This window comes from Pipistrellus kuhlii, unplaced genomic scaffold, assembly GCF_014108245.1.
Source record: "Pipistrellus kuhlii isolate mPipKuh1 unplaced genomic scaffold, mPipKuh1.p scaffold_m20_p_18, whole genome shotgun sequence".
Lineage (NCBI taxonomy): Eukaryota > Metazoa > Chordata > Mammalia > Chiroptera > Vespertilionidae > Pipistrellus > Pipistrellus kuhlii.
The window spans coordinates 2,578,375-2,605,303 of NW_023425493.1; the positions used below are offsets into that span (position 1 = coordinate 2,578,375).

The 26,929-nt window shown below is 51.8% G+C and overlaps 1 protein-coding gene across 2 annotated transcripts; it reads right to left on the minus strand.

Moving 5' to 3' along the window:
- Positions 1-3,101: 3,101 nt before the first annotated feature.
- SELL (selectin L) lies at positions 3,102-23,340 on the minus strand. Of its 2 annotated transcripts, XM_036443052.2 has the most exons (9): positions 23,185-23,337; positions 22,334-22,403; positions 20,182-20,568; positions 18,502-18,609; positions 14,767-14,952; positions 13,136-13,321; positions 11,549-11,677; positions 7,299-7,317; positions 3,102-3,361 (listed from the first exon to the last, which is right to left on the minus strand). In XM_036443052.2, the coding sequence occupies exons 1-9, from the start codon at positions 23,185-23,187 to the stop codon at positions 3,343-3,345; spliced, it is 1,107 nt and encodes a 368-aa protein (XP_036298945.1). In that variant the 5' UTR covers positions 23,188-23,337; the 3' UTR covers positions 3,102-3,342. The 2 variants fall into 2 exon arrangements, with proteins under 2 accessions (XP_036298945.1, XP_036298946.1); XM_036443053.2 differs by lacking the exon at positions 14,767-14,952 and having other exon boundaries at positions 23,185-23,340.
- Positions 23,341-26,929: the final 3,589 nt, after the last annotated feature.

Sequence of the window (26,929 nt, forward strand, 5' to 3'; positions counted from 1 at the left end):
GGGAAGAAGACACAGAAATAGATTTAAAGCTGGGAGCTGGGTGGGCCGCCATTCTCTCTGAATGGAGAGGCCGGATGATGACCTGACCCCTCCCAGTGCATTTATTTTATACTCCCAATAACAGAAAGTAACACCAACTTATTTGCATTCTTAAGTAGGCTCTAGCATGCTTGGATTTACATATCTGGTCCTGCCCCTGCCTGGGCTGATAGGAAGATGATGCTGATTACACTTTCTGCCATCTTGGGGAAATGTGTATCCTAGACTTGGCTCTGCCAATCGTCTCAGTCACAGCTGGCCACAATGAAAAGAAATGCCCATGTGCCTTCCCAGGCGGCCCTCCACACTCGCAGTGTCCAATTTGAATTTGGATGTCAAGTAAGACCATTGGATGTCAACAAAAGATCAGTGTAAGATAATGAACTTAAAAAAACCTGTCTCCCTTATACTGTGGTCATGAAGGCTGCTTCGGTGATTGGAATTTGGAGAGTTGGAAACACTGACACTAGATCTGTTCCCTGGACCGAGCCTCCTGCCAAGGTGCCAGGGAAACGCTTGGTTCCAATGGGCCGTCCGGCAATGCCGGGGAGGAAGGCTGTGGCCACCTAATGCGACAGGACTGCCAAGGCCTACGGGAAGCGAGAGCTCATTATTTCTCCTGATGACTTCCTCGTCCTTTGTCACCGTTATGTGCTGTTTGGGTGGTGGCAGCTTTTCTTTTCTGAACAGGACACGTGGAAGAACCAAATCACGGGAGTCAAGAGAGGGACATTTTAGGGGAAATAGAGAGACGGCTCAGTGGGCTGAGAATGGGGACTGTGAGCGGGGACGTCGCTGTCTAAAGGGTGAATGTATTCATTGCTCACAGGGGGATTTGGTAGGGAGCCACTTTCCTGCCTCTTCTGTTTCTCGTTAAGCCATTATGGAGCTAGGCTGTCTCAGGCACGTGTCAAAAATGGCACAGCCCCAGGAGGCCGAGGGGTGAGCGCTGGTCACGCGTGGGAAGTGTGGCACTCACGTGACATATTTGCCTTATCAGAGCCGAGGTCATCAAATCTTAATTTAATAAGATCGTACTTAGAAAACGAAAATAAAGTAGCCAGACCCAACAAACAAGTACGGTGAACAAATCCAGAGAAATCGACACTTCTGTGTCCCTGAGACCTTCCATTTCACCGAGGCTGGCGTTCTGGCTTATTCGTGTAATCTGGAGCACACCCGTGTGGGGAGATACTGGCACCCCGTTTCCTGAATAAACCTGAGACTCAGAGGCTGATGACTGCCAGGGTCACCCCACAGAGGCCAAGGCAGGGTCCCAGTGGCATGGGGGACTCCCCAGCTCACGCCTCTCCACCTCCCCCAGCTGGTGTGCGGGAGCAGAGCTGGCCTCTGACCTCAGAGAAGGCACCAGATCTGCATCTATTTGATGAGCCCTTGCTGAGATCCAGGTCCTACGGAAAGCAGGAAGGGCCATGCTGAGTGGGGGAGGAAAGGGGTCTACAATCAAGATCAGTTCATAAGGCAGTTTCGTCCCGGACTCAACGGTCGCAGTCACCCCATGAAATAAACAAACGAGGTGTGTCTCGCTCTACGTTGTGGGCACGGAAACAGCCTTGGGGAGGCTAACCCCAAGGCCTTAGGAGAAATTTATCTTTTGAACCTTCATTTCTCTGGGAATCTTATGAATCTTTATGTAAAAGATGGATGGAGCGGCGCATAAGTCCTAAGACCCACAATTCCTTGGGCCTTGAAGGCAAGGCTGCGTCTGTAGGTGTGCACACCTCTGACTCCCGGGAAGCAGCCTCCGCGGGGTCCCCGGTCCTGCTGTGTCAGGGGCACGAGGCCTTGCCAGCAGGGCTGCTGGGAGGCTGAGTGGGTAGTGATGGCCTGGCCCCAAGGGGCACGTCCCAGGCCGCAGGAACGTGACTGGCAGCCCTGGGTTCACAGGGCACGACCCAGGCTGCTGATAGCGGCTGCGGTGTGAGGCAGACTCTGAGGCGGCGGCAGAGAGGAAGCTGTAACCACCTCCAGAAACCATCCTCCTGGCCCTGCCGCCGTGTGAGCGTGGGGCTGGCCGTGGGCAGGGCCTGTTTGCAGCTGGTCTTCGCCAGGGCCCTGTTCCCTCTGAGAGCTCCGCCTGGGACAGGGTGCCACCTGCTCAGGTCCTCACACGCCACAGAGAGAGGGTTTGCTGCTGAGCCGGCAGCACTGGGAGCCCCCCCTGGCCTACTTGAACATTTACTGAGTGTCCAGGAATGAATCAGACCCTCCCGGGGTATGGCAAAGTCTCTGCCTTCAAGGGGGAGGGGGCTTTACTGGGGAGAAAACATTTGTGTGACAATGTTCAAAATAACAAACGAGGTAACACTGGGGCGGGGGGAGAGCTGTGTCTAAGGACAGAACTGCACGTGGCAGGCCGTCCTTGCGGTAAGAGGCAAGGGGAGGTTGCCGTGGGCGGGCTGGTGAGGACCAGCTAGGAAAGTGGCGAGGTGACGGGGGAGGCGGGACCGAGGTGAACCATGGGGAACGGGTGGAAACCAGGGAGATGGATGAGAGAACTGGGGGCAGGAAAAGGGGAGCATTTCGGCAGGAGGCCCGGAATCTCTTTCTCCCGGTTTCAACTTTTCTGCAGAACCACAGGGACAGAGGCTTTACCCGCTGTGCAGGGGTTATACAAAACACGGAATTCAAGAAATCTGGTGGGTGTGACAAAAAGAGACAGCGAAACCCAAATGTGAGGGAAGTGTGGGTCTGGCGCCTTTCTTTCTCCTCTCCGGGGTTTGGTGCTCATGAGATGTGTGAGTGGACTCAGCCACCGGCCGGCGGGGGGGGGGGGGGGGGGCAGACAGCATGGCCTGCGGGTGTAGAAGGTGGGACCCAGTGCAGACAGGTCCGGTCCTGTTGGGAGCAGAACCCCATGGTTTCACTGGCATTGGAAGCAAGGAGGACATCAGCTGAAGGGCCTCTCCGTGAGAATGTACACACCCCCACCCCCACGTGCTGACGTGTACCCCCATCCCACGGTGTTTGAAGGTGTCATCAGGTGCAGCTCTGAGTTGAAACCGGAAACAAGAGTCAAGGAAGAGCCTGACGCCAGAGTCTTTATGTCTCACAGCAGCCCTCTCCCCGGGGTCTCCTTTCTCCAGCGGGAGAGGCACATACTGAGCTACACAGACACAGCGCGGGCGGGTGGGGGAGGGGACGGGGGCCGAAGAAGCTGCTGGCCCTGGAGGAAGTTTCCGGATGTCCTGAGCGAGACACACGCCATCCCAGCGGCGGAGGGCTGGAAGGACCCAGCGGTGGGCTGGGATCTCGAGAGAGCGTTCTGTTCCGGACCGTGATTCAGTACGGGTCATCCATGCTGCACGGAAAACAGGGGGACGAGAGTTAAAGGGAGGGGCTTAACACTGTGGAAACTAAAGTGTTAGGGAAGGTAACTATTCCCGAGAGGTGAGGAAAGTAGAGAAAACATGACCAGTGAGTTGGACGAAATGCCAGGCAGGCCTGAGGGGGAGACAGGTCAGAGAGGCCTCAGGCAGCGCTTCTCACGCCTCAGCTGCTTCCCCCCAGACCCAGCGGGTGTGGTGGGGACAGGGACTCTGCATCTCTAACAAATCCCAGAGGATGCCACTGGTCCCCAGCCCACACTGAGCAGCGTCCTCGCCCAGGCTCTGTCTTCCGCTCAGTGAGCACATGGGGCGCTGGAGACAGTCCCTGAGCAGCGGGGAGTCAGAACAGTAGAAGCAGACATGCGCCAAAGGAGAGAGAAATCAGAGAACATCGAAGCTCATGCACGCTATGGGGTGGGCCTCCCGGACCTGACCCCGGTGGACTATGATGGAAGGAGGTGGAGACACGTGAACGGAATGACCCCTGGTGCATGTGAAGCAGGGTCTCATTCGGGGACAGCCAAACGCCGTCTGCTTTCATTGCTCCTCTCCCGGGGAGCTCCAGCCTGAGCTGTTCTCACGGCGAACCGCCCTGGGAAACCACAATTCAGCAGCTGCCAACGTGCCGCCAACACAGACTGAAAGGCTTCTGAAAACAGACTCTCACGCCGGCTCCCCCCTCAGAGGTTGGCATCGTATCTTCCTGTGCATCTCGGGCGGAGCTCTTACCCGGGCAGAATTTAGACACTAGAAACCAAGTGAGGTGATAAACAGAACCCGTTTGCAGAAGAATCAAAATAAACCGGCAAGCATCGAAACCGCAGATGCCCGAGGAGCCGTCATTCACCAGCCAGCACCAGCTAGCACCAGCCAGCGGCGAGTAGGACTGAGCACAAAGAGCGTTTTAAAAAAATACAGAGACAGGTGTTTGCTGTGATTGTGTTCGGTCACCTTCGGCTTGTTTTAGGAACACGCCCTGCTCCTCCCACCCCACCCTTCCTCAGTGCCAGCATACCCCGGGCTCCGCGTGGGGGAACCGCACCACCGGGACTTACCCCTCTGACCTGGGGCCAAGAGTCCTGAGTTCTACAGGCATGAACGCTAAGAGCATGATCTTTGGACCTAGCAGGGCACAGATCTCACGGGACTTTCTGTGATCACCAAACCCCTGCAGCGAAGGAGGCTTTTGACCAACGCAGAACTCCCTGGCCACTGCCATGGCAGGGTTGTAGTTTTCTTTTTCTTTAAAACACTTTTCTGTCTTAGCTCCCTCACCAGGCAGTCTCCCTGAGGTCAGGGGTAAGGATGGACTCCTCTTTCCCATCCAGCCTGGCACTGTTCCTCACCAAGGTGCTCAGAAAGACAGCTGTGGATTGGTGCAGGTGAAAGTTAGCAAACCATTCAACCTGATGTGGCAGTTAGCAAAGAAGGGTAATGAGCTTAAGGCTGGCATCCCTCCGGCCCTAGGACAGCGGTCGGCAAACTCATTAGCCACCAGAGCCAAATAGCAACAGATGTTTGAAAACAAACCCGGAGTGCCACCTCCAACACGATTGACATTTCTTTTGAGAGCCAAATTTTTTAAACTTAAACCTCTTCTAACGCCACTTCTTCAAGACTCGCCCAATGGTATTTTGTGCAAGAGCCACACTCAAGGGGCCAAAGAGCCCTATGTGGCTCGCAAGCCACAGTTTGCCGACCACTGGCCTAGGACATCTAAACCGTTGAATCGATCCATCAAGTGGTGACAAAAACACAGGTGGTTCCTGCGGCCAGAAGCCGGCTCTGGGTGGATTGTGCCAGGAAGACTTTTACTCAGTGGGTGTGAGCATCTTGTGGGTTTCCGCCCGCAGAGCCGGGAGGTGCGCGCTGGGAAGGGCCTAGGACCCACCCACACTGTCCAGTGGAAGGTAAGGCGATAACATAGAATAAAAGGACCTCCACCGACCCTCCGTCCCCACCCAGGTACCCCAGCGCTCTCAGCTTCTTCCAGCCAAGCTTCTCAAGAGAGATGGCTGACATCCATCTCTCATCCCCACTGAGTCCTCAAGCCCTGGCCTCCGGACTTCTGTCCTGACCTCCACACTGAAGATAGTTCCCACCAGGTCCCGGTCACATCCAGGGGAAATGTACTGGTTCTCTTGGCAGCACGTGAAACAGTTTCATTTCTCTGTTTCCTAAGCGTTCCCAACCCCGTACTCCCTCCCCCTCTTCCCCCCATTTCCTTCTCTCTCCCTGCCTACCCCTACCCATTCTCCTTTTCCCAGCTGCCTTGCCAGCTGCTGATGTTCCTCGGGCTGTCCTGTCCTCCCTCCCACCCCCTCCTCCCCACACCGCAGCTGGGCGATGGCACCTCGTCCTCCCATGGCAGTTACCTCCTGTGATGTGAGAACCCCCGAGTCCATGTCTGCCCCACGGCAGCCTCTGGGCTGCAGACAGAGCCAACGGACCATGCATGAGCCACCAGCACCAAACAATGTGCACAAAACAACCCCGGAGCACCACCTCCAAACTCTCTCTCTCTGTTAGTTTTATTGGTTGTTGTTGCTTTCCCCTCCCAGGGAATAGCACAGTAGAGTACGGAGAGCAACCGCCTATCAGTTTCCCAATCAGAACGACGGCACCTTCTCTGATTCTCCTCTGTCTTCTCTGTTATTCGCCAAGGAAGGACCACAGGCGACTGATTCTACCTCCTCTGACCGCATGAGCGCATCCTCGCTGCTATGGTTCTAGACAGTTTTAACCTCATCATTTCAAGTTCCTCCCAAGCAGTTCTTTGCCTCCAAGCTCGCCGATTCCCATGTTTGCTTACTTTTGTGTGGGGTGACCCTCACAGATAGGGTGCAGAGATCCCCGAGATACACATCTCAGCACGGGGGACGGGGCTGGGAGGGAGGGACCCCCACCTGCTCAGCCCCGTGGCGATGCCCCAGCGGCCTCAGGACAGAGCCCACTCTCACTGTGGCGCGTGGGTCCCTCTGTGATCTGGCCCCTGTCACCTCGCGGCTGCCCACTTTCTCTTTCGCACCCTGCGCACAGCCCGCGGAACTTCTCGGTGACAATTTGTGGTTTGCAGGATGCTATCTGAACAAGCACCGCTCCTTGGGGACCATCTTGTTTCATTTCCAGCCTCCAGCTGGGTACTTCGAATGGCACCAAAATCTCGTCTTCACCCTTCTTTTCACGGACACTCTCCTTCCTAACATTCCAGAGCCAGTCACTACGGCTCTCGAGCGGATCAATGTTTTGCCACCTTCATTTCTGCCAGACGAGCCATGCATTGCCACCTGCTTGCATCTCTCCTGGGTGTGTGTTTCTCCAGGTAAGAAATCTGAGGTTCAGGACCAAACTAAAAAACTACCTTTTGAAGGAAGCTGCAGATAGAGTCTGTGCTCCCAACTTTCCCACCTTTCCGAAGGCAGTGCTTGAAAGAGCAGCAGTCACCTGCCCCCTGTGCTGGGCATTGAGGACCTGGGGTCCAGGGTTATACCTGCTTCTTAAAGCCTGGCATTCAACAGTTTCTCCATCGATATTTGTTGAATTAGATGCTTCCTGATACTGTATTTAGTACCTTATTTGTCCTCACCTTCAGCCAGGACAAGACAAAGTATGTCACAGTGCTTCCAATCCTCACAAAATATTCAGAGCAATTGGAAAGTGCCCCTTTCCATACCAGCCTTTTCCTAATGGGGCGTTACTTGTCCGTTCATTCATTCTGTTCCATTCACACTAAAAAGACCACTACTTTCAGGGAGGCGGATAGATGGATTGATTTATCTGGAAAGGTCATTGGAATGAGGCCCCGTGTAAACAACTACTGGAGTCAGTGTGTTTCACTATAGCAGGAGGATCTTAGGAAGGCAGAGAATAGATCAACAGATGTAGAAACTGCATGCTGATAACACTTACCTTCTCTGAGACTTTTTGCCTAAAAATAGAAGAGAAAGAAAAATGGCATGAGCAAAAGTAGACAATTTCAACGTCTTAAGACAAGCGTAAACAGAAATCCCCACCCTCAGCACCATCTTTTGAAGCATATTATGTGTTTGCTGAGTAGAGCGTCTGAGGTCAGAGGTCCTGGGCTAAGGCTCTTGTTCAAACAGTGGTCGGTCCTCGGTCAGACCAGTTTCCACTCCGCGGTCTGCTCGGCCCATAAAGACAAGTGTAGACTGACCTGCCCGGTAACCAGGCCCCATACTCCCCTTTCACAGGCTTCTGCTTTCCCTCCTGCCCTCCCACGCCCTCGGGTCCTTCTCTGGGAGACCTGACTGCTGAGACCGGGAGAACGCGTGTCTCACACCATCTTCTCTAGGGGGACCCACAAGAGGAGGCGCACTCAGGCCCGGCGGCAGGAGTGACACCCCGATCTGAGGAACCGGTGTGCTGTCACCTTACACAGCGACGCCCAGGGGTCTGCTCTCCTCCTCTGACGGCCTGCCAGGAACTCGGAGCCCCATCCGAGACGCTTGCTGAGCAAGCCTACAGGACTCTGTGACACACACGTTTCTGTGTCCTACCCTAACCCGTGGCTCCAACCTATTTCTGTACAGTACATGTTGGCCTCCTTTTTCTTCCTTTTAAACTAATTTTAACATGCTCTGTTGAACGTGTTTTGTAAGTGATCTGACAGTCTCTTTAAAAAGCAGAGAATAAATAAGTAGATAAATGAGCCAACTGTAGACCTGAGCTGCAGAGGGAATAAAAGCAAATACAAGCTTTCTGAGTAGCCCCAGCTGGTTTGGCTCATTGGATAGAGTGTCAGCCTGAGGACTGAAGGGTCCCAGGTTCGATTCCAGTCAAGGGCACATACCCCATTGCAGGCTTGATACCCCGTTGCAGGAGATAGGCAATCACTGATTCTCTCTCATCATTGATGTTTCTATCTCTTTCTCCCTCTCCCTTCTCTTCCTCTCTGGAATCAATAAAAATATCTCTTAAAAAAAACTTTTCTAGTAGGTCAGCCTCTCTGGAAGGCAGTGTATTTCAGGGGCGGCCTCCTGGAGCTCTAGCATCATTCAGTCGCCGAGCGAGCCCTGGTGGCCACCAGCAGCATGTCCCTGAACAGCCACGTATCCTCTCTGAGCCTCCACTTCTCCTGGGAACGGGGCCTGAACTTACATCTTCCTCCCGGAGCTGATTTTTAAAATGTACTCAAAGTACTTAGTGCAGAGACTAAAGTTTAGATAGTATTCATTTACTATTTTACACCTTTAAATTGTCAGAAGTTAACGTTTTAACGTTTCTCCCCAAATTCAGCCACTGATGTCATAGGCCAAACACACCTGCATGGAGGGAGTTAGATCTAAACGCATTTCAGATTTCTGTTTCTTTATTTCCATGTATTTTCCTTCTAGGAGCAATGAGACATATAGCAATACACAAGCAAGAATCAGTTCCTGCTGAGAGTTTCTTTTCTGAAGAAAAGGGAACTAGGGCCTGTGCTCAACCCCGTGCCCTGGAGCCCTGGAGCCCTGGAGCCCTGGTGCCTGGTGCCCAGTGCCCTGTCCCAGTCTTGTGGTCCCGGTGGAAGGGTCTTCCATCCCCGGGGAAAACAGAGCCTCCTTACTCCAGAGACCAGCCGTCTCAGGGGCACGTCCAGATGGGAGTCCGGCTCCGGCCCTGCTGACATTCAGGGACTTTAGAGATTTGGCCTAAAACTTGATGGCCTCTGCCCAGACGGTGTTGCTCAGTGGTTGAGCTTTGGCCCATGAACCAGGAGGTCACAGTTCGATTCCTGGTCAGGGCACATGCCCAGGTTTCAGGCTCAATTCCCAGTGGGATTGTGTGCAGGAGGCAACTGGTCAATGATTCTCTCTCATCATTGATGTTTCACTCTCTCTTTCTCCCCCTCTCTCTTCCTCTCTGAAATCAATATAAACACATTTCAAATTTTAAAAAAAAACACATTATTGCCTCATTTCCCCATTTACCAAGCAGGGCCAAGGATACTGGCTAGTCAGCTGGGGGAAAGGTTTCTAGACACACCCATGTACAGGGGCATGTTTCTGGGCCACCGATTGCTCACTCAGGAGAAAGGGGCTGAGGTCTGGAGTGCGGGCAAAGGTCAGAGTGCGGGTTCCTCAGATCCCCGGATTCTGGCCATTTCATTGGCTACTATTCTGTGAAGATTCACCCATCCCCTTTCCAGCTTTCTCAGCCCAAAGCATATAAAATTCTCAGTAGCGATGAGCACTGCATCTATCCAGATGTGTTGCTTTTTACTTTTATTCTTGTAAATGCCTCAGCTACCTTGCAGGGGGGAAATATATATATATATATATATATATATATATATATATATATATATATATATATTTGTTTCAACGAATCTACAACTAACATTTTTGGAAGCAAAAGTGACTTGAAGTTGGGGCTGCCGGAAGAAGTTTCAAAAGTGAAGACTGTTCGGATGTTTTGTTCGAGAAGCATGACCTTCCTACAGCCCGTGATCTCCGAGCTCCGCTCGCTGCTGGCATAACTGTAACAGGCGAACTGCCCGTTATCTGTTTCCTGTTTGCCCCACACCCATTCCCACAGTGGGGCACGCGGTTCTCAGGTTATCGGTTTGAGATCTTGTACAGAAATGACTCCAAGGTAAAGAATGTCAAAACAGCCCCACTGCCTTTTCTCACCCCTGCTCATAAATCAGCCCCAGCCGGCCCCTCCCCCTCACTGAACCACTGTGACTCCAATCTTGTTCTTGTGATTCTACTGGCATTTATGAAAAGGTTTTAGAATTTGGGAATAAATATCCTCCTTTTGCTGGTGACACGCAGCCCCAGAGCCTTCAACAGTTACTCAGCTATCCCTTACCCATGATGCTTTACCCCCTCTATCCGGCCACCGCCACCCAACGTAGGAGGAAAGAGGGGACACTGGGCCAGGCTTTGAAGTCTTGGTGGACACAACCATTAGCAGTGGGAGGGAAATCCCATTCCTGTTCTACCTTTTACTTACATACTTAGTGCTGTCCTGTAAGTTGATGGGACCCGATGTTACCAAATGTCTAAGAGCAGAAGCAGAGGTGCTAACTCCTCATGCTCTCAGGTTGCAGCTACTGAGGTCTTCCCACATCCTCACCCTCCCCCGACCCCACCAAACCCCACCCCATCTTGCTGGGTTGGTTAGAACAGGAATCAGGTTCCCTTGTTCTTACATTTAGGATGAAAAAGCGGGTCACAGTGAAGACTATTGAGAAATGGCAGCTACTATTCCTGCAGTTGCCAGTGAGGGCGGGTGGGTGAGGGGTGCAGCCCTGACGTACCACATTCACCGAACAGAATACGTGCTGATTAATATGGTGGAAGTGGGAGTAAAATGGCAACAGCGCACAGCTGCTTAGCAGTTGTTTTGAGGTCACCAATGACCCCTGACCCTGAAGCTGCCTACTGTGCATGAGTTTCAGAGTCCTGGACATTTCTGCTGGCTGAGTCCGGCCCATGAGGCAGCCCACACCAGGCTCTGCCTCGGGCTGTGGGTCTGTAACTGGCAGGCCGGCCACGTTAGGGTTTGGGTAAATGTGGGCAGGTGGGTGAGGGATGCTGCTCCTCCCTGGTGGGCAGACACTGGCAGCTCAGGCAGCCCTCCTTGCTCCCTCTTTTCCTCCAACCCTGAGTGGAGGGGAAGCAGGAGAGTGCAGCTCGTTGCTGGTGAACAGGCACAGGGGAGGAGCCTGGGGTGAATCCTGGGACATGTGATTCCTCGGGTCAGAAGCCAGGCAGGTGTGCGGCTCTCGTGAGGTCAGGGATTCGGGGACAGTGCCGGGGAAACATTCCTGGGCACTGGATCTGCTTCTCAGAGGACCCGCAGCACGGAGTCCAAGGCGCATGGCTCTTAGAGGGCAGGTGCATGTGTCCTTTTCTCAGAATTAAGTCAGAGCCAAGGCCCATTTGTCCGTTATCACCCAAGCGAGGTGCCTTGAAGAGAGCAGGACTTTTGTTTGTTTGTTTTAAAGTTTGTTGGATGAAAAAACAAAACAAAAACCAGCCCACGTGTCTTAATGCAGGTGTATGTGAGGCTGCCTCCCACGTGTCCAGGGCTGAGGTGTGCGGCCTCTCCCCCTAGCCAGCCACAGAAGCTGTTGTACTTAGTTTCCTGTGGGTTTCTATTCTCTTCTCTTTGCAGTTCTATTATTTTCATAGGAAGGTGAATGCACGTACCTTTTTTTAATCGCCTCGCCAGCCAAATGATAAAGGCCAGCCCCAGGAAGGCAGTGACCATGACCGCCAGGGGGATGAAAAGGGGGTTGTAGTTGCCTTCCTTGATCATGGAGAAGCTCCTGTCCAATTCTGAAAGAGAATCGGGAGGTACGTCGCATGAGGCCATGGCATGATCTCTCTAGTGCCATTTCATGAGGGTAGACTTCCTCCTTTCTCCAGCTCCCAACAACTGCCCCTTTGGTGCCATCTGGCATGAGAAAACTAGCGTGGGAAGGCCCGTGATGAGCCCATGGCAGAGACAAAGACTGGACTGGCTTTCCTTAGCCCCACACCTATGCCATCTCAATTCCCAGACTGGTCACTAGTAGATTTCTGGGAGATGCACCTAAAAATCTTGTCAAGAAGTGGCCATCATTGCATTTAGCTCCATGGCCTTGTTGAATGGTTGAGACACTAAAGCAGAGAGGAGCTGAAAGGCCCAACTTGATTGTAGGGAAAATAAAAGCCAGCGTTCCGGACCAGTGACTTGTCAGTCGCAGGAGAGCATCAGTGCTTTTACTCTGAAGCAGCTGTGCAGGCATCTGTACTTGGGGTTTACCTGCCGGGGACCTGCATGGACCTGTGAATGATCCACTCTTCCCACTTCCATCACCGATATACAAAGGGACACACCTCCATGTCCTCTTGTAAGTGTGAGTCAAGTTCACTGGGGAACCTTTATTGAAAACGTGCCATGTGGGAACATCTGTAATCGGTGGCACCAGTGAAAGGCACTTCCTTCTGCATGTTGGCACGGGATCTGACAGCATCCTTATTCTCATGTGACCCTGAGAAACCCTTTCACGGGGCTTCCATCCCCATCCCAACTATATAGTGGAAAGGGGCTCAAGGTCCCAGAGGATCCACACAGAAGGTACCTATTGGCTGCCTGGAAAGGAAAGGACCCCCAGCCTGATACACAGTCCTCCCCTGAAGACCCTGAGTCCCCGCCCACTCCCTGGCCCACAGAGATCAGCTTCTCGGACAGCTTCCATGGATCACACCATCGAAAGACTTTCGTCATTGGTGCAAATGGCCCGAGGGGCAGACATGGGTAGCTAGTCTTTCACATGCCAATTTAATGTGCATTTATTTAGCACCGAGAGTCAGGTGGAGGGTATTGAGAGATGAGGGAGACATAGCCCTTATACACAGACAGATTTGGATGCTTTGGTTTAATGATAATGAAAATGTACCCCCTGCTCTTGGAATTATGTGGTTATTGGTGTTCTTAAGGGGCACTTCAATGGACTACCAGAGAAGTGAGCTTGCACTGGAATAGGAGAATGGAAAGGAAATAACTCAGTAGAGACAGTGAGTTTAGATGTTAAGGTCTGAGATAGGAGGAGTTGAGAATTGACTGAAAAAAAGAAATAGCTATCATTAAAGGAAGAGGCAAGAATAGACAAGGGTTATGTAGTAAATTAATATGTATGAAATTGTTTTTAAAGCACATCCATTAAGCAAAATGAAATATAAAAATTTACTATATCTTTCCCACATCTGCTCCATTTTTAAGGTATTTGGGAGATTGGGACATGGACTCACTCTGGCAGATTGTAGGAGGGTTGGACCACATTCCAGATGATTCACAGACAGTTCTCATCTTTCCGATGAGCTCAGTTCCTTCTGAGCAGTTGAAGGTGCACGTGGAGTTAAAGCTGAAGTTGCCCAGGGGGTGATGGCAGTCCATGGTCCCCAAATCAGGTGCTGCTAGAGCATCACACCGAATCACTTCAACAAAAAAGAAAAACATTCTGAGGAGAGGCTTTCTCTTGACCAAAAGATTTAGCCAAAGCTGCCTTACTCAACTGTGGAACCACCCACAGGACCCCAGCCATTCCTAATCTAGAAATTGCTCCTGATCATGCTTCCAGAATTTACTTTCTTCAGAACGATGGAGAGTGGAGAGGCAGGGGTGAAGCCAGGAGAGCACCGGAAGCATTTGGGGTGAAAGGTGGAGAGAGGAGGGAGGATGGGCCCCTCTGGGAGTCACTCCAACTCCTCTGGAAGTGCCTGGACTTGGCCTTGGCCCTTGAGGAATCTTCTCACTGAGTGTAGAGAATTCCCACCCCTCCCCTGGTCCCAAAGCCTGTCCAAGCAATTTTGAGAAACATCCCAATTCTTTGAAGCAAGTCCCTCAACTTCTGTAAAATTTAACAGGCTGATCAATTTAATTGTTTCTTCCTTCCTTCCTTCCTTCCTTCCTTCCTTCCTTCCTTTCCTTTCCTTTCTTTCTCTTTCTCTTTCTCTTTCTCTTTCTCTTTCTCTTTCTGTTTCTCTTTCTCTTTCTGTTTCTCTTTCTCTTTCTCTTTCTCTTTCTCTTTCTCTTTCTCTTTCTCTCTTTCTCTTTTTCTCTCCCTTTCTCTCCTTTCTCTTTTTCTCTCCTTTCTTTCTTTCTTTCTTTCTTTCTTTCTTTCTTTCTTTCTTTCTTTCTTTCTTTCTTTCTTTCTTTTCTTTAAATCTCTATTGTTGAAAGTATTACACATGTCCCCTTTTTTTTTCCATGTGAAATATGGTGGGTGTTTGAACCCTCCTAGCTACCCCCCTCACCCTAGGCCTTCACCAAGTGCTAAGATTTCAATAAATGATTCTGACAGCTCTTTTGAGACTAAACCACTTAAACTAGTGGGTCAGAAGCATCGACGACATAGGAAATGTAACCAAAACTGGCATCCCCAGTTTCCTCCTGCAAGGGGATCGTCCCACCAGCTAAAACGAAAACACCCACCATATTTCACATGGAAAAGGACAAGACACTGTTTTTCACTGCATTTGTTACTCTCCTGAGAGTTCATGGGAGGAGAAAAGCTTAAAAAAAATGATTTTGAGAATAAACAAATAAAACAATAATAATAAAAAAAAAAAGACCTCTACCTCAGAGAAGGAAATCAGGTGGTGTTAAGAAGGACACCACATAAAACGGGTGTTTTTGAGAGGAGAGAACAACCCAAATTTCAGTGAGGCTCAGCAAGGTGAGTGATTTATGCCCTGACAAAGAGGAGGAAAAGATACAGCATAACCATGGTGACTGCTGAAAATCACTCACGGGCTGTGAGAGGGCTCCTCTGAGCAACATCACAGCATAGTCTACGGGTAAGTCATGCTCCAGCAGAGGGTCCAGGCCTCACTGTGGGAACCCAGGGCTGCGTGACAAACCCCGGGGGACAGCTGCTCACCTCGGCAGGTGGGCACTGGAGATGACCAGTTCCCAAAGGGCCCACAGGTGGCTTCCTCTGTCCCGGTGAGCTCTGTTCCCTCGGAGCAGTTGAAGACACACCTTGAGCTGTAGCTGAAGTCTCCCAGCGGGTGGCTGCAGGCCATGGCACCCAGCTCGGGGCCCTCCAGAGGAGCACATCGTGTCACTTGAATAAGAAGAGAGAGCATTGGGAGGCGAGAGGGCCTGGTGGCTCTTGAGACCACCTGAGAACCAGGGCGGTGACAGGGCCATGATCACTGTCAGCTCTGCTGACTGTCCTCACCTCCTGGAGTTGGTGTGGGAATTAGATGAGTGAGTGCAGGGCAAGGACTTAGGATAGAGCCCGGCTCATGGGAAGTTTTATTAAGCATGAACTAATCTTGTTATCTGTGGCATTATCTGGGGAGAGAATTTTAATACTTACATGAGTTTAAGTGGGAATGACCGGCTCAGTCTGGAGATTACTGAGAATTTTAGGGTGATGGGGTAGGAGGTTTGGAGACAGAGGGGGTGTCCGTAATTTGTCTTTAGGCAGCGTCTCCACCTGGACTCTGCCTCACCCTCCCTAGCCGGTGCCAGTCCTTAGCTCCTCCAGTTGGACAGCCCTCCGCAGAAGCCGCACCGTCTCCCTGCTCTGGTCGGTGGTGCAGTGGATCACATTAAGGCTGAGGATCAGCCTCCAATGTTAGGCTCTGTCATGTTATTTGGGCCAATATTGCAACTCTCGTGCCTTATGTTTCATTAAGTTTGAGCCATTGTGTGATCCTGCTCTTGATATTTCAATAAAGAATGGATCCAAGGAATTGGAAGACGTTTATATTTTTTCTTATCCAGTCCAAGTCCAAATGAAGGTGAATTACATGCTGAAACTAATCTGGCTCAGTGGATAGAGTGTTGGCCTGTGGACTGAAAAGTCCCAGGTTTGATTCTGGTCAAGGGCATGTACCTTGGTTGTAGGCACAGCCCTGGTAGGGGGTGTGCAGGAGGCAGCTGGTCGATGATTCTCTCTCATCGATGTTTCTAGCTCTCTATCTCTCTCCCTTCCTCTCTGTAAAATATCAATAATTAAAAAAAAAAAAAAGAAGGTGAATTACATTGTCCAGTTCAATCCATGCCCACAGGCAAGTGCCCGATACACACCAGGCCCAGCCTCCATCCTGCAGATGCAGTGACAGGTCAGATGTGCACCAACTTCCTGTGCCATCAGTCTGCCAGGGGATAGAGGCACGTGCACAGGTGGCCTTGTCAATGTGGATCATAAGGAAGATATACATGGAGGTATTAGAACAAAAATAGGGACACTCAGCCTATTTGGGGTACTCAGAAAGCTCCCTGAAAGAAATGGTCCCTGAACTATGTGTTCAAGATAAACATGTGGATTATCTATGAGAGAGAAATCCATGAGCAATCGATGAGATACAAAGCTTGAGAGGTCAATGTGGAGAACTGTGAGCATTCTGATGTCACTAGAAGGAAAGAGGAGATGGAGGGGCGGGGGAGTGAAATGAGATTAGGGAGAAAGATAGGCACTAAGACAAAATGCCATTGTCTTTTTCCATTGGTTTCCTGAGCACCCATGGTACAGCAGCATCACTCAGGGCCTTGAGGAGTTTAGAGTTGTATTCCGTGGGACAAATGACAGGTGGACATGAAAGGGTGGGTGGCCACAGATATGTGATGTTCGATTGTTTCCAATTGATCAGCCTGCTCATAGTGTGCATATTTGAGGGGCACTCATTGAAGGTGGTGGATTGCAGCTAAGAAACTAGACAATCCTCTAGGAAGGGGTTGAGGAGGGCAGTGGCAGTAGAATTGACCGACAGGAGACAAATTGGAGAAACAATAAAACTGTATAAAAATGAGTACTGTGTACACATAAGGTTGGTGAGAGGGCTTCATACCAGAGCACTCGTATAAATGGTGATCCACACACGAAAATGAGGAATACCGTGGAAAGCTGCTGGGACAGTGGCTTTGCAGCCTGTAGGCATCCCACGGAGATGCCTGTATATATTTGGAGTTCAGGGCTGGAAACAGGTCGTCAGTCCAAAGCTCACGTAGACTTGTGAATTAAATAGCAACAGTGTGTGGGCTTGGGCTCGTGCCCGTGAAGAAAACAGGAGAGAAATGATCACAGGTAGAAAGAAAACCAGGAAAGAGTGGTACGATGGAAGCCAAGACCAAAAAGATGGAAGTGTTCAACGAGGGAGTGGACATGGCAATGATGTAAGAACCAGAAAACAAAGCTTCGGGACGGAGTGAGGGTGTAGGGTTGGGTAGGAGTCACGGCTCTGCAATAGAGTGAAATGAGGTGGATCCATTCCAGTTGGTTGACATTTAAATTTGCTTCAGCCTCAATTCTTTATTCTTTACAAACATTGCTCTTTCCCCCTCCTTATCACCTTACACTTTATGCACCAGATACTTCAAACATAGTTTTGAAACTCAACCGATTCGGTCAAAGGATTTGATGTGTCTCTCAGTAGTGAATTGACTGGGTCAAAGGCTCCTAGCTTTGAATCTGTATTTTCTTCCCTTTCTGTTTCTACCACCTCAACTCTGGGTGATTTCAAGAGCATCCTACCGATCCTCTCCATCTTCTCCCTTTCTGCTCTCCACTCCATCGCCCACACTGCTTCTGGGATACCTGCCCCACATGCAGGTGTTAAAGATACTAAGTGGCAGAAGAAAAAACCCTCCAGACACAAACAACAGTGCGGTGATTACCAGAGAAAAAGAGGGGGTCAGGTGGGGGAGGTTGAACAGGGCAAAAGTGGGGATAAATGGTGATGGAAGGAGACTAAACTTGGGGTGGTGAACACACAATACAATACTCAGATGATGTCTTATAGAATTGCACACCTGAAACCTGTAACATGTGCTAACCAATGTCACCCCAATAAAGTCAATAAAAAGATACCAGCAGTCTCCCATTTATAATAATAAAAGTATAATATGCTAATTACACCAGATAGCCAAAAGCTGGGACTGTGAGGGCTGAGCCCCTTGCACGAATTTCATGCATCGGGCCTCTAGTTGTTAAACAGAGGCCAGATTGCTTCATTAGGCACTTTTCTGTCCCTGCAAACTTACCCCGGCTTATCTTGCTTTCAAGCAAACCAAATTATGAGCATATATAATTTCCACCAGTTAACTGTAAATCCTTTAAGGGCAGAATCTGTAATAGATTTGCCTTTCTATCTTCTGAAATACCCAGCCCAAATGTGTTGAATGTATTATTACATATCTCCGACCTCTATGTACTGTATGCCATTATGTGCATGAACTCTTCTTTTGGCTTTGCCCTGTTATGACTTTGAGGATAAACATAAACAAGCGAGATTGCCTTCTGGGTAACTCACCCTCCTAACCATAAATGTTTTCGTGTCTTTCAGACTTTAGAGTTCCAATGAGCCCAACAAGCTCACTGGAGATGAGTTTCTAAAAGCAGGAATCGGCCACACCTGATTTGTCACTGTCCTCCTGACCCTGTGTTCTCTGTGGCTCTGGGAGAGACTTGATGAGAAGAGAATTGAAACTTCATCCTGACTTATGAAATCTTGACGGAAAGGTGCCCGCGTTTCGCAAGCCCAGCCTTCTGATCACAACTTCTCATTTCTCAGAATGGCTGGCACCTTGCTGTCCCAGCCCACTTCCACTGTGGCAGGAACCCGGTCGCTCACACAGGAAGAAGCCACGAGGGCAAAGGGCTTACCGAACTGGCACTGGGGCCCATAGTAGCCCGCGTCACAGCGGCAGGTGTTGTTGTTGATGGTTTCCACGCATTCGCCGTGGCTGCTGCATGACCAGGGCTGGCACGAAGCTTTAAGGGGATCAGGAAGAAATTATTTTAATGTGATTACTTTGTAGTACGCATAGTCATATTTTTAGACTTTTAGATCATTTTCTGCCTGAGACTAATTTACCACACAGGAAACCTTCATTTGTATATTCATAGTACCTTTGCATAAAAACCATACGCTAACATTTTTATGTACGTCATATACTGGCCCGTAGCCATACACATTTATTTGGTGAATGAATTCTCCAATGCTGACTAACACTCTAGCATTTTGGAAAATCTTAGGTTTATGCGTTGAAACTCTTGACATTACTTGGTTTTTAATGTAATGGGCAGATTCAGCGATGCCCAATCGTTTCTGCAGTCAGATTGCTCGGCAATCCCTTTCTTCGCAGAAAGAACGATAGAAAGAGGGGAAAGTCCAAACTGCTAAATCATCTGGGCGTCAGGGAACGGTGTTTCGCTGTTCAAATTGACTCGGAAAAGAGTCGGGGCTGTTTGGGCTGTTGCCATGGCCCTTGGGGAGCTGTTATAACCAATGACGTTGAAGCACACTTTCCATTGCCCAGAACTCGGGCTCCGCCGCAGGCAGCACCACACCAGGCTCTCTTTGCGGTGAAGACACTGAGGGGGTGTAAGGCTCAGCTCCCCGCGCTTCCCTGCCTTCCCCTCAGGGACCCTGACAGTCTAGTCCTTTCTCCGTAAACACTGCTCATCCTTTTCTTTTTCTTTAATTTATTTTTATTGATTGCAGAGAGGAAGGGAGAGGGAGAGAGAGAGAGAAGCATCAATGGTGAGAGAGAATCATTGATTGGCTCCCTCCTGTATGCTCCCTACTAGGGATGGAGCCTGCAACCCAGGCCTGTCCCCTGACCTGGAACTGAACCTAGGAGGGACCTTTCAGTCCATAGGCTGATGCTCTAACCATTGAGCCAAACCAGCGGGATGTAAATGGATTTAGTTGCACAGCTTTGGGGTATTGGGACCAGCCTCGCACTCCAGGAAGGCTCTGCAGTGACATGGGTCACGCTGCCTGGAGGCCTGGGCTGAACTCAGAAAGCACCAGGTTCTGCCCAGCATCCCCTGGGGCCTGGCTCTCTCCCCGGGGCTCCTTACCTTGTACCACAGGGGCCGGATCTCTCCACGGGGCTCCCTACCTGTGAGCACAGGGGCTGGCTCTCTCCACAGGGCTCCCTACCTGTGAGCACAGGGGCCTGGCTCTCTCCACGGGGCTTCCTGCCTGTGAGCACAGGGGCCTGGCTCTCTCCACGGGGCTCCCTGCCTCTGAGCACAGGGGCTGGTCTCTCCACGGGGCTCCCTACCTGTGAGCACAGGGGCTGGTCTCTCCACAGGGCTCCCTACCTGTGAGCACAGGGGCTGGCTCTCTCCACGGGGCTCCCTACCTGTGAGCACAGGGGCTGGCTCTCTCCACGGGGCTCCCTGCCTCTGAGCACAGGGGCTGGTCTCTCCACGGGGCTCCCTACCTGTGAGCACAGGGGCCTGGCTCTCTCCACGGGGCTCCCTGCCTCTGATCCCAGGGGCTGGTCTCTCCACGGGGCTCCCTGCCTGTGAGCACAGGGGCCAGCTCCCTACCTGTGTAGCACAGTGCAGCCTTGGGCTTGTGGCAGGCGTCGTCATTCCACTTGCCCGCGTCCTGGCTCCTCTTGATGTACATCTCCACGCAGTCCTCCTTGGACTTCTTGTTGTTGGGCTCCCCGGCGCCCCAGTTCTCAGCCTCGGCCGTGAGGGACTTGTTGGTGCCCACCCAGGTCCACACGCCGGCCACCTTGCGGATGCCGATCCAGTAGTAGGTGCGGCTGAAGGGCAGCGTCCGGTTCAGGTACTCGATCTCCCCCTTGTTCTGGATGGCGACCAGGTCGGTGTAGTTCTGTCGGCAGAACCTCCTGGCGCTCGCCCAGTTCATGGGTCTTTCGGAATAATGGTACGTCCAGCCGTTGGCCCCATGGTAGGCAGAGAACTCTGAAAAGACATGAGCGAGAAGGTACACCTCTGTCAGAGCTGGCACCTTGGGGCTCACCCCGGCCGAGCCCCCTGGGACGGAAGGAACCTGCACAGCTCAGGTGTAAGGTCCCGCCTGGGTGCAGAATGAGTCATCTGCAGGTTCGAAGCAGAAAACACCCCCGCTAGTCCCAATCACTTCTCACCACAATACAGAGCGCTTTTGCACATAGCTCTGTTTTCGACAAACTTGGTGGCTTTCTAGATTTATTTTCATGAAATAATTTTTTTCTCTTCAAATTCTTTCAAGTGAAATGTAACCAACCTAATTCAGACATTCATGTCTACCTCTGTAGCTGCCCATCGTTTACAAGTAATTTAAGTTTAACCTATCTCTCTAAGGTGTACCGTGTTTTTCTTAATCCCAGGATAGTTTCCTAAAGGCCAGCACTTCTGCTTCTGGCAGAGAAGTCAGACCAGGACAGGAGTAATGATATATTGCTAAGCAATCTCTTTTGTATCAGAAAGATAATGGTTAGCACAGGAAGAACTGCTTCTGGGAAAACGGCCATCCACAGCCCAAGCCTTAGACATCTAACTATATCACAACACCCAAAGTGCACACAGCCAAATGGTGTGGGACTGGGGGGCGGGGGGTGTGTTCAGATGGTGACCCGTACACAGAGGCCTCAGCTGATGGCGTATGATCATCACCGGTGCTTCAGCTATGAGCACCTTGAAGAAACCAAGACAAACACGTAGTCACACAGTGACCTCGTGATAACACTGGCCGTTCCGAGCATGTGTGATCTGTGAAACACTGCTCTCCTGTGAAGTAACTGTTTTCACAGCCGTCAACACTGATTGGATTTTCACCGTGTAGGGCAAACCCCGTGGAGAAATGTCACAGAAAACAGGTCCAATGTTACCCTCTCCTGAGGATTCTAAGCGAGACAACACAGATGCAAAGAAAACATAATTCACCTGGATCAAGTCAAACATATCGGAAGTGAAATATATGATTCGTGAGGAAAGAATGTCCTAGAATGGACAGGTGGGCCGAGCTGTGAAGGGGCATTCCACCAGAAGGCCAGTGCTGGAGGGAGGAAACCGCTCGGCTCACTGCTCTCCGGGCCTTCAGTGCCAAGAACAGTGCTTGGCACACAGCAGGGACTCCCCAGGGTGCCAGGGGGCATGGGCAGACATGGCACAAGGGATGTGTGAGGGGCCGAGGGACGCACATTTGCTTGGCCAGAGCTGCAATTTCAAGCCAGGGAGTAAGAAGACATTAGCTGACTGCGACGATGGGAACATTCCCAGCAACTGCCAACACTCTTCAAGAACCAGACATAGCATTTGTCACAGCCATGGGAAAAGCATCAAAAAATAGAGAAAGGGCTGGCCCTTTAAAAGCTCACACGTTAATTGTAGAATTGATGTTCACTGAACGGTGGGTGAATCATAGAAAGCGCAGTGCTAACCATCTGGTAAGGTCCCTGTTAGATATTTCTTAATTGGCCTTCTTCCTTCACAACTCAGCTCTCGGTGGGTCTGCCAGGCTTTGGGCCTGCAGCAAAGGGTGTGGCAGGGGCCAGGGGGTTCCGGGAAAGGACCGAAGAGGAGAGGAAGGAAGATCTTCCCCAGAGGGGTGGCATTCACGGTGTCTGCCTACCGATTTTCCGGTGGCTCTGCACGCCCAGGGGCCACTGAAGAAAAACAAACCAGTGGACAAAGGCTCAGCAACACACACACACACACACACACACACACACCCCGCAGAACGTACCCCAGCAGAGCACCGTCCACACCCACAGCTCCAAGGCCCGCTGAGCGCTCCGCTGTCTCCGGGGAGAGAGCTGCAGGGAAAAACGCGAGATGTACACTTAAATCCACGTGCACAGCCCCGGCAGAGGCTCCCACCACTTTCCTAGAGTTCTCATCCAGACACACGGGCTTGGAAAGCCGGCCAAAGGCACTGACTCCTCAGACACGGCTGAAAGAGAAGCATCAAATCTGCCTCAAAACGGATCCTTTGCTTTCATGCCTCAGGCTCCAGGTGCTGATGGTGACTCCTCTGACTTTTTCTCTATTTCAGGAATGTTTTGTACCTCCTTCTCTGCTGAGCTGTTAGATGGAACCACTTGATACCTAGTATGTATTGTTTTTAAAGTGCCCCTTGGTGCTTAATGGGCTGTTGACATTTAGGTTGAATGTTTAAAATCCCCCACTTGATTATGCTGCTTCCAGTTCCTATTAAAAGAATGAGACAGCCAGCCAGACTGCAGAAAGAAAGGCAGTTTCATTGTTTTCAAGTAAAAAAAGATGCCTTTTGAGCAACTCGGATGGCAAGACCACACGTTGCCTGCACCCCTAAAACCATGTGGTCTGCAGTGTCCCTTCTCGGGGAGCCGCAGGTTAGCTCGCAAAGCTGCTCATGGCAACAAGGGGGCCCTGAGTCTCAGCCCAGGCAGCCGAGCAGTCAGAGTGAGAGAGGAGGGCCCTGGGGGCTCCGGCAGGTTGAGCTCCTGGCTCTTTAAAAGCAAAAAAGAAATGTGTTGCCTCCTGTCCTTTGCCACCCACCTCTGCAACCCCAGAAGAGGCTCTGCGAGCCCCCGAGGCCCTGCAGGCTGAGCTCACCATGTCTGTGGTCCTGGTCCCGGCCCTCTGCGGCCCCACGTCCCACTCTGCTCCGGGCTCCGGTCCTGGCCCAGGCGAGGCTGCACTGTGCACTGAGTGCCCAGAGGGCTGCTTTCTCTCATTTCTCTAAGCAGTCTCACATCCTCCTCCTCCCCACTCCCCGCCCCCCCCCTTCTGGCTCCTCTTTCCCCACCTCTTTCCTGACCTGTCATCTCCCCTGAGAAAAACACAGCTCTGACCAAGGTGCTGCTGTTAGATCTCCCGCTCCTCCGCTCTCTCTCCTTCCAGCCCCCTTCTCCCTCTCTTCTTCCCTTCCCTCTCTCCTTTCCTCCTTTTCCTCCTCCTTTCTTCTCTTCTCCTCCTCCTTCCCTCCCTTGTTTTCTCCCTCCCTCCCTCTTGCCCAGTCTCCCTCTCTCTATCTCTCTGTCTCTCCTCTTTCTTTTTCTATCAGCACCGGGCTAACTCTTCACTATCCGTAGTAAAGGGCGCCTGATGACCGCAAACAGCACACAATCAACAAGTACGTAGACACATTCACGGTGACCCTCTGACTGCATAGAGCTCACCTGCAACAACCCGAGGGTGCCTTCCTGCCCCTCGCTCGCCCCCTAGTGGACGTCCTTGTCAATGGCACCCCTAAAGTTAAGCCCGGACCTGCAGAGCAGCTCTGGCTTCCTGCCCTCGGGGTCTGGGGGCCTAAAACACCCTTCTCTGAAGGAGATAAACTGCATATGAAATCAGGACCCGAATGATGGGGGGCAGTGGAAGGGGGAGTCACTGGCAATCAGATTTACATTTTTGAAAAGACAATAATAACAACAATAGCTATAGATCTCAACGTTCCTTGTCGATTACCTTATTAATCTTTATAGAGATTAAATACAACACCCACAGTTGGTGCTGTTGCTACCCCGGTTTTCCCAGGCCCGGGAAGGTGAGAAAGGAAGAGACCGGGGGGGGGGGGGAATGGGGGGAGAGACCAGCCCCCCTCCAGCATGAGTGTGTGTTTAGTGCGCTGCCCTCCTCCTGGCCGGAGCTCAGAGGGGTGTGGACATGGGGACACGCCTGGGGCCGGGGGGAGCCACGAAGTGCCCATCTCCACCCACAGCCCAAGGCAGGGTCGGGACTGCGTTTCTAAGCCCCCGCTCCCGTTCTCCCCTGACCTTGTCAGCCAGGCTTTCAGCCACACCAGGGCCCTGGGTCCTCCCTTCCCTATTCCCACAGCCAGGTCTCCGTCCCCTCCCTCCTCGGCCAGTGGGCCCTGGCTCCCCACCTCATCCACGTCCTTCTGTTTCACTGGCCGGTGCTCCCTCACCTCCCGCCCGCCATGCCTGTGGCCCCAGCTCTCGCTGCTCTTCTCTCCTTTACCCCTTGGACTTGATGGCCCGCCCCGGTCTCTGAACCTGAATGCCATCTCCATGCACTCACTTTCGATTTCTCTTTTCCCTCCTCTGGCCCGGGAGCAACCCCCGTGCCCACCAAACACCTTCCCAGTATCTCCGTTAGTGGTCCACTCCACCTCCACATTCTACGTGCACCACACTGACCTCAGACTTCCCCTCGAACCAGAGAGCGCATGTGACTCTGGAGTGGATGCAGCTCGGTGAGTGAGGTCACGGTTGAGGCCGTGTTCAGGAGGGGCCGTGGAGCGGAGGGAGAAGAATGATGGAGAATGGGGAGCGTGGGCAGTGGACACAGTGCCCCTGTCTCAGGTCGCACAGGATGCAGGAGTGCTTGAGGCTGAGGAGGACCAGGAGCTGGGGCCGAGCCGCCTGTGCAGGGGCTGGGAGCCCTTGCCAGGAGGTGGTGAACTTGGTGTTATGTGCTCCAAGGAAACAGGGTTATTTTATTTCTTTTTTCTCATTTCTAGAAGCCTTGCTGGCATGGTTCAGTGGTTGAACATCGACCTATGAACCAGGAGGTCACAGTTTGATTCCCAGTCAGGGCACATGCCCAGGTTACACGGCCTTGACCTGCCCACCAGTAGGGGGCATGCAGGAGGCAGCCAATCAATGATTCTCTCTCATCATTGATGTCTCTCTCTCTTTCTCTATCGCTCTCGCTCTCCCTCTTCCTTCCTCTCTGAAACCAATAAACATGTTTTTAAAGGGGTTAGAGCACATGTGTCAAACACAAGGCCCTCGGGCCAAATCCGTCCCGCCAGGCTTTGCAATGTGGCCCGCACTGTGCTGTCATCACTGCACTCCGCTGCGTTTCCATCACAATGACAGTTTATGACTGTTCAGTAAACCATTCGGCCTGCGATTTAGGCTGGATTTTAGATTTTGGCCCCTTCTCTGATTGAGTTCCACACCCCTAGGTTAGAGGAATGAGGATCAGTAAGAGAACCTCATCATAAAGGAGTCTGCCCCTGCCTCCCAGCGCTGAGGTGTGGGTGTGAGAGAACAGACGTCCCGTCGAGAGACCTGCAGGGCCTGTCAGGCCCGGCTGCGGGACAGCAGGGTGGCCCGGGGCTTGGAGAGGAACTGGAAGGTGGGGGCTGGCTGACTGGGGGAGCAGTCCAGAAGGTGAAGGTGGTGGTCGGGAAGGAGAGCAGGTGGGTCAGGAGGCGTGGCCTGTGAGCTGGCTGGGAAGTAACCGGCCAGCAGAGGGGCCTCCACTCCAGCTGTGAGGAAGGAGGTGGCCATGGACGGGTGGTCCTGCTGGGCCCGGGGGCGGGGGAACACTTAGTCTGACTCTGGAGCGAGGGTTTGTGGGGTCTTCCATGGAAGCTAACCTGCCAACCCAGAGCCGCTCCCCTCCTCACATCTGTGCTCTCACTGGCCATGTCCATGTGCCTCGGGCCCCTGCATTCCTCTGCATACATGCAATTCATCGTTGTTTCTTTGTTTTGCTTTTTTAAATATGTTTATTGATTTCAGAGAGGAAGGGTGAGGAAGAGAGAGAGAAACATCAATGATAAGAGAGAACCATTGATCAGCTGCCTCCTGCACGCCCCACACTGGGGACAGAGCCCACAACCCGGGCATGCGCCCTGACCGGGAATTGGACTGTGACCTCCTGGTTCATTGGTTGAGGTTTAACCACTGAGCCGCGCTGGCCGGGCTGCAGCACTCCGCCGGGAAAGCCCACAGCCACACCCTGCCTGCTGGGCTGCCGTCTCAGTCCTCCAGGGAAACAGCCTCACCCGCTGGATCTAGCCTGGTTTTTCCTTTTTTCTTTACTCTTCCTCTTGAGTAGAACCTTTGTGCTGAGATGAAGTATAAAATCAAAGTGAAACCAAGTGTGGCCGATGACAGTGCCATAACCACAACTGTTTTCCGCCTGGACAACCCGGTCAACAGTCAAACTAGGTTTTCTTAGAAACTTCAGATGTGTTGAGTCTTTGATACCAAGGAGGTTTTTAGCTTTCAGAAGAGAGGAGACGCCTTTTTTGGGGGGGATTACGGGGACAGAAAAACTAGCCGGGCCCTGGGCCTGGAGGAAGACAAGTCTGCAGAGTAAATGAAGGAGAGTGGTTTGACTTGAGCAGCTTGAGATGTGAGATGGGCATGAGGCAAAGCCTCCAGGATAAGGACCCTGTTCCATTGACCTTCCTCATCTTTTCTAGAGCATTCACACTTTTCAGACAACCATGCGGTGATCGCCCAAAAGACAGACAGTACCAGGGTTGGACGGATGTGGAGAAACTGGGGCCCTCGTGCGCTGCAGGAGGCAGGTAGAAGGGTGAGGCCCTCTTACAGAACAGTTTGAATGAAACATGGAGTTACCAGAGGGTCCGGCA

What these genes read in the sequence shown, in the direction of transcription:
- SELL (XM_036443052.2), bottom strand. An exon ending in GTGGACGGTGCTCTGCTGGG is followed by an intron (nt 20,569 to 22,333) that starts GTACGTTCTGCG and finishes ATGTCTTTTCAG; the next exon opens with AGTTCTCTGCCTACCATGGG. An exon ending in CCCTCCTACAATCTGCCAGA is followed by an intron (nt 11,678 to 13,135) that starts GTGAGTCCATGT and finishes ATTCTCTTTCAG; the next exon opens with AATTGGACAGGAGCTTCTCC.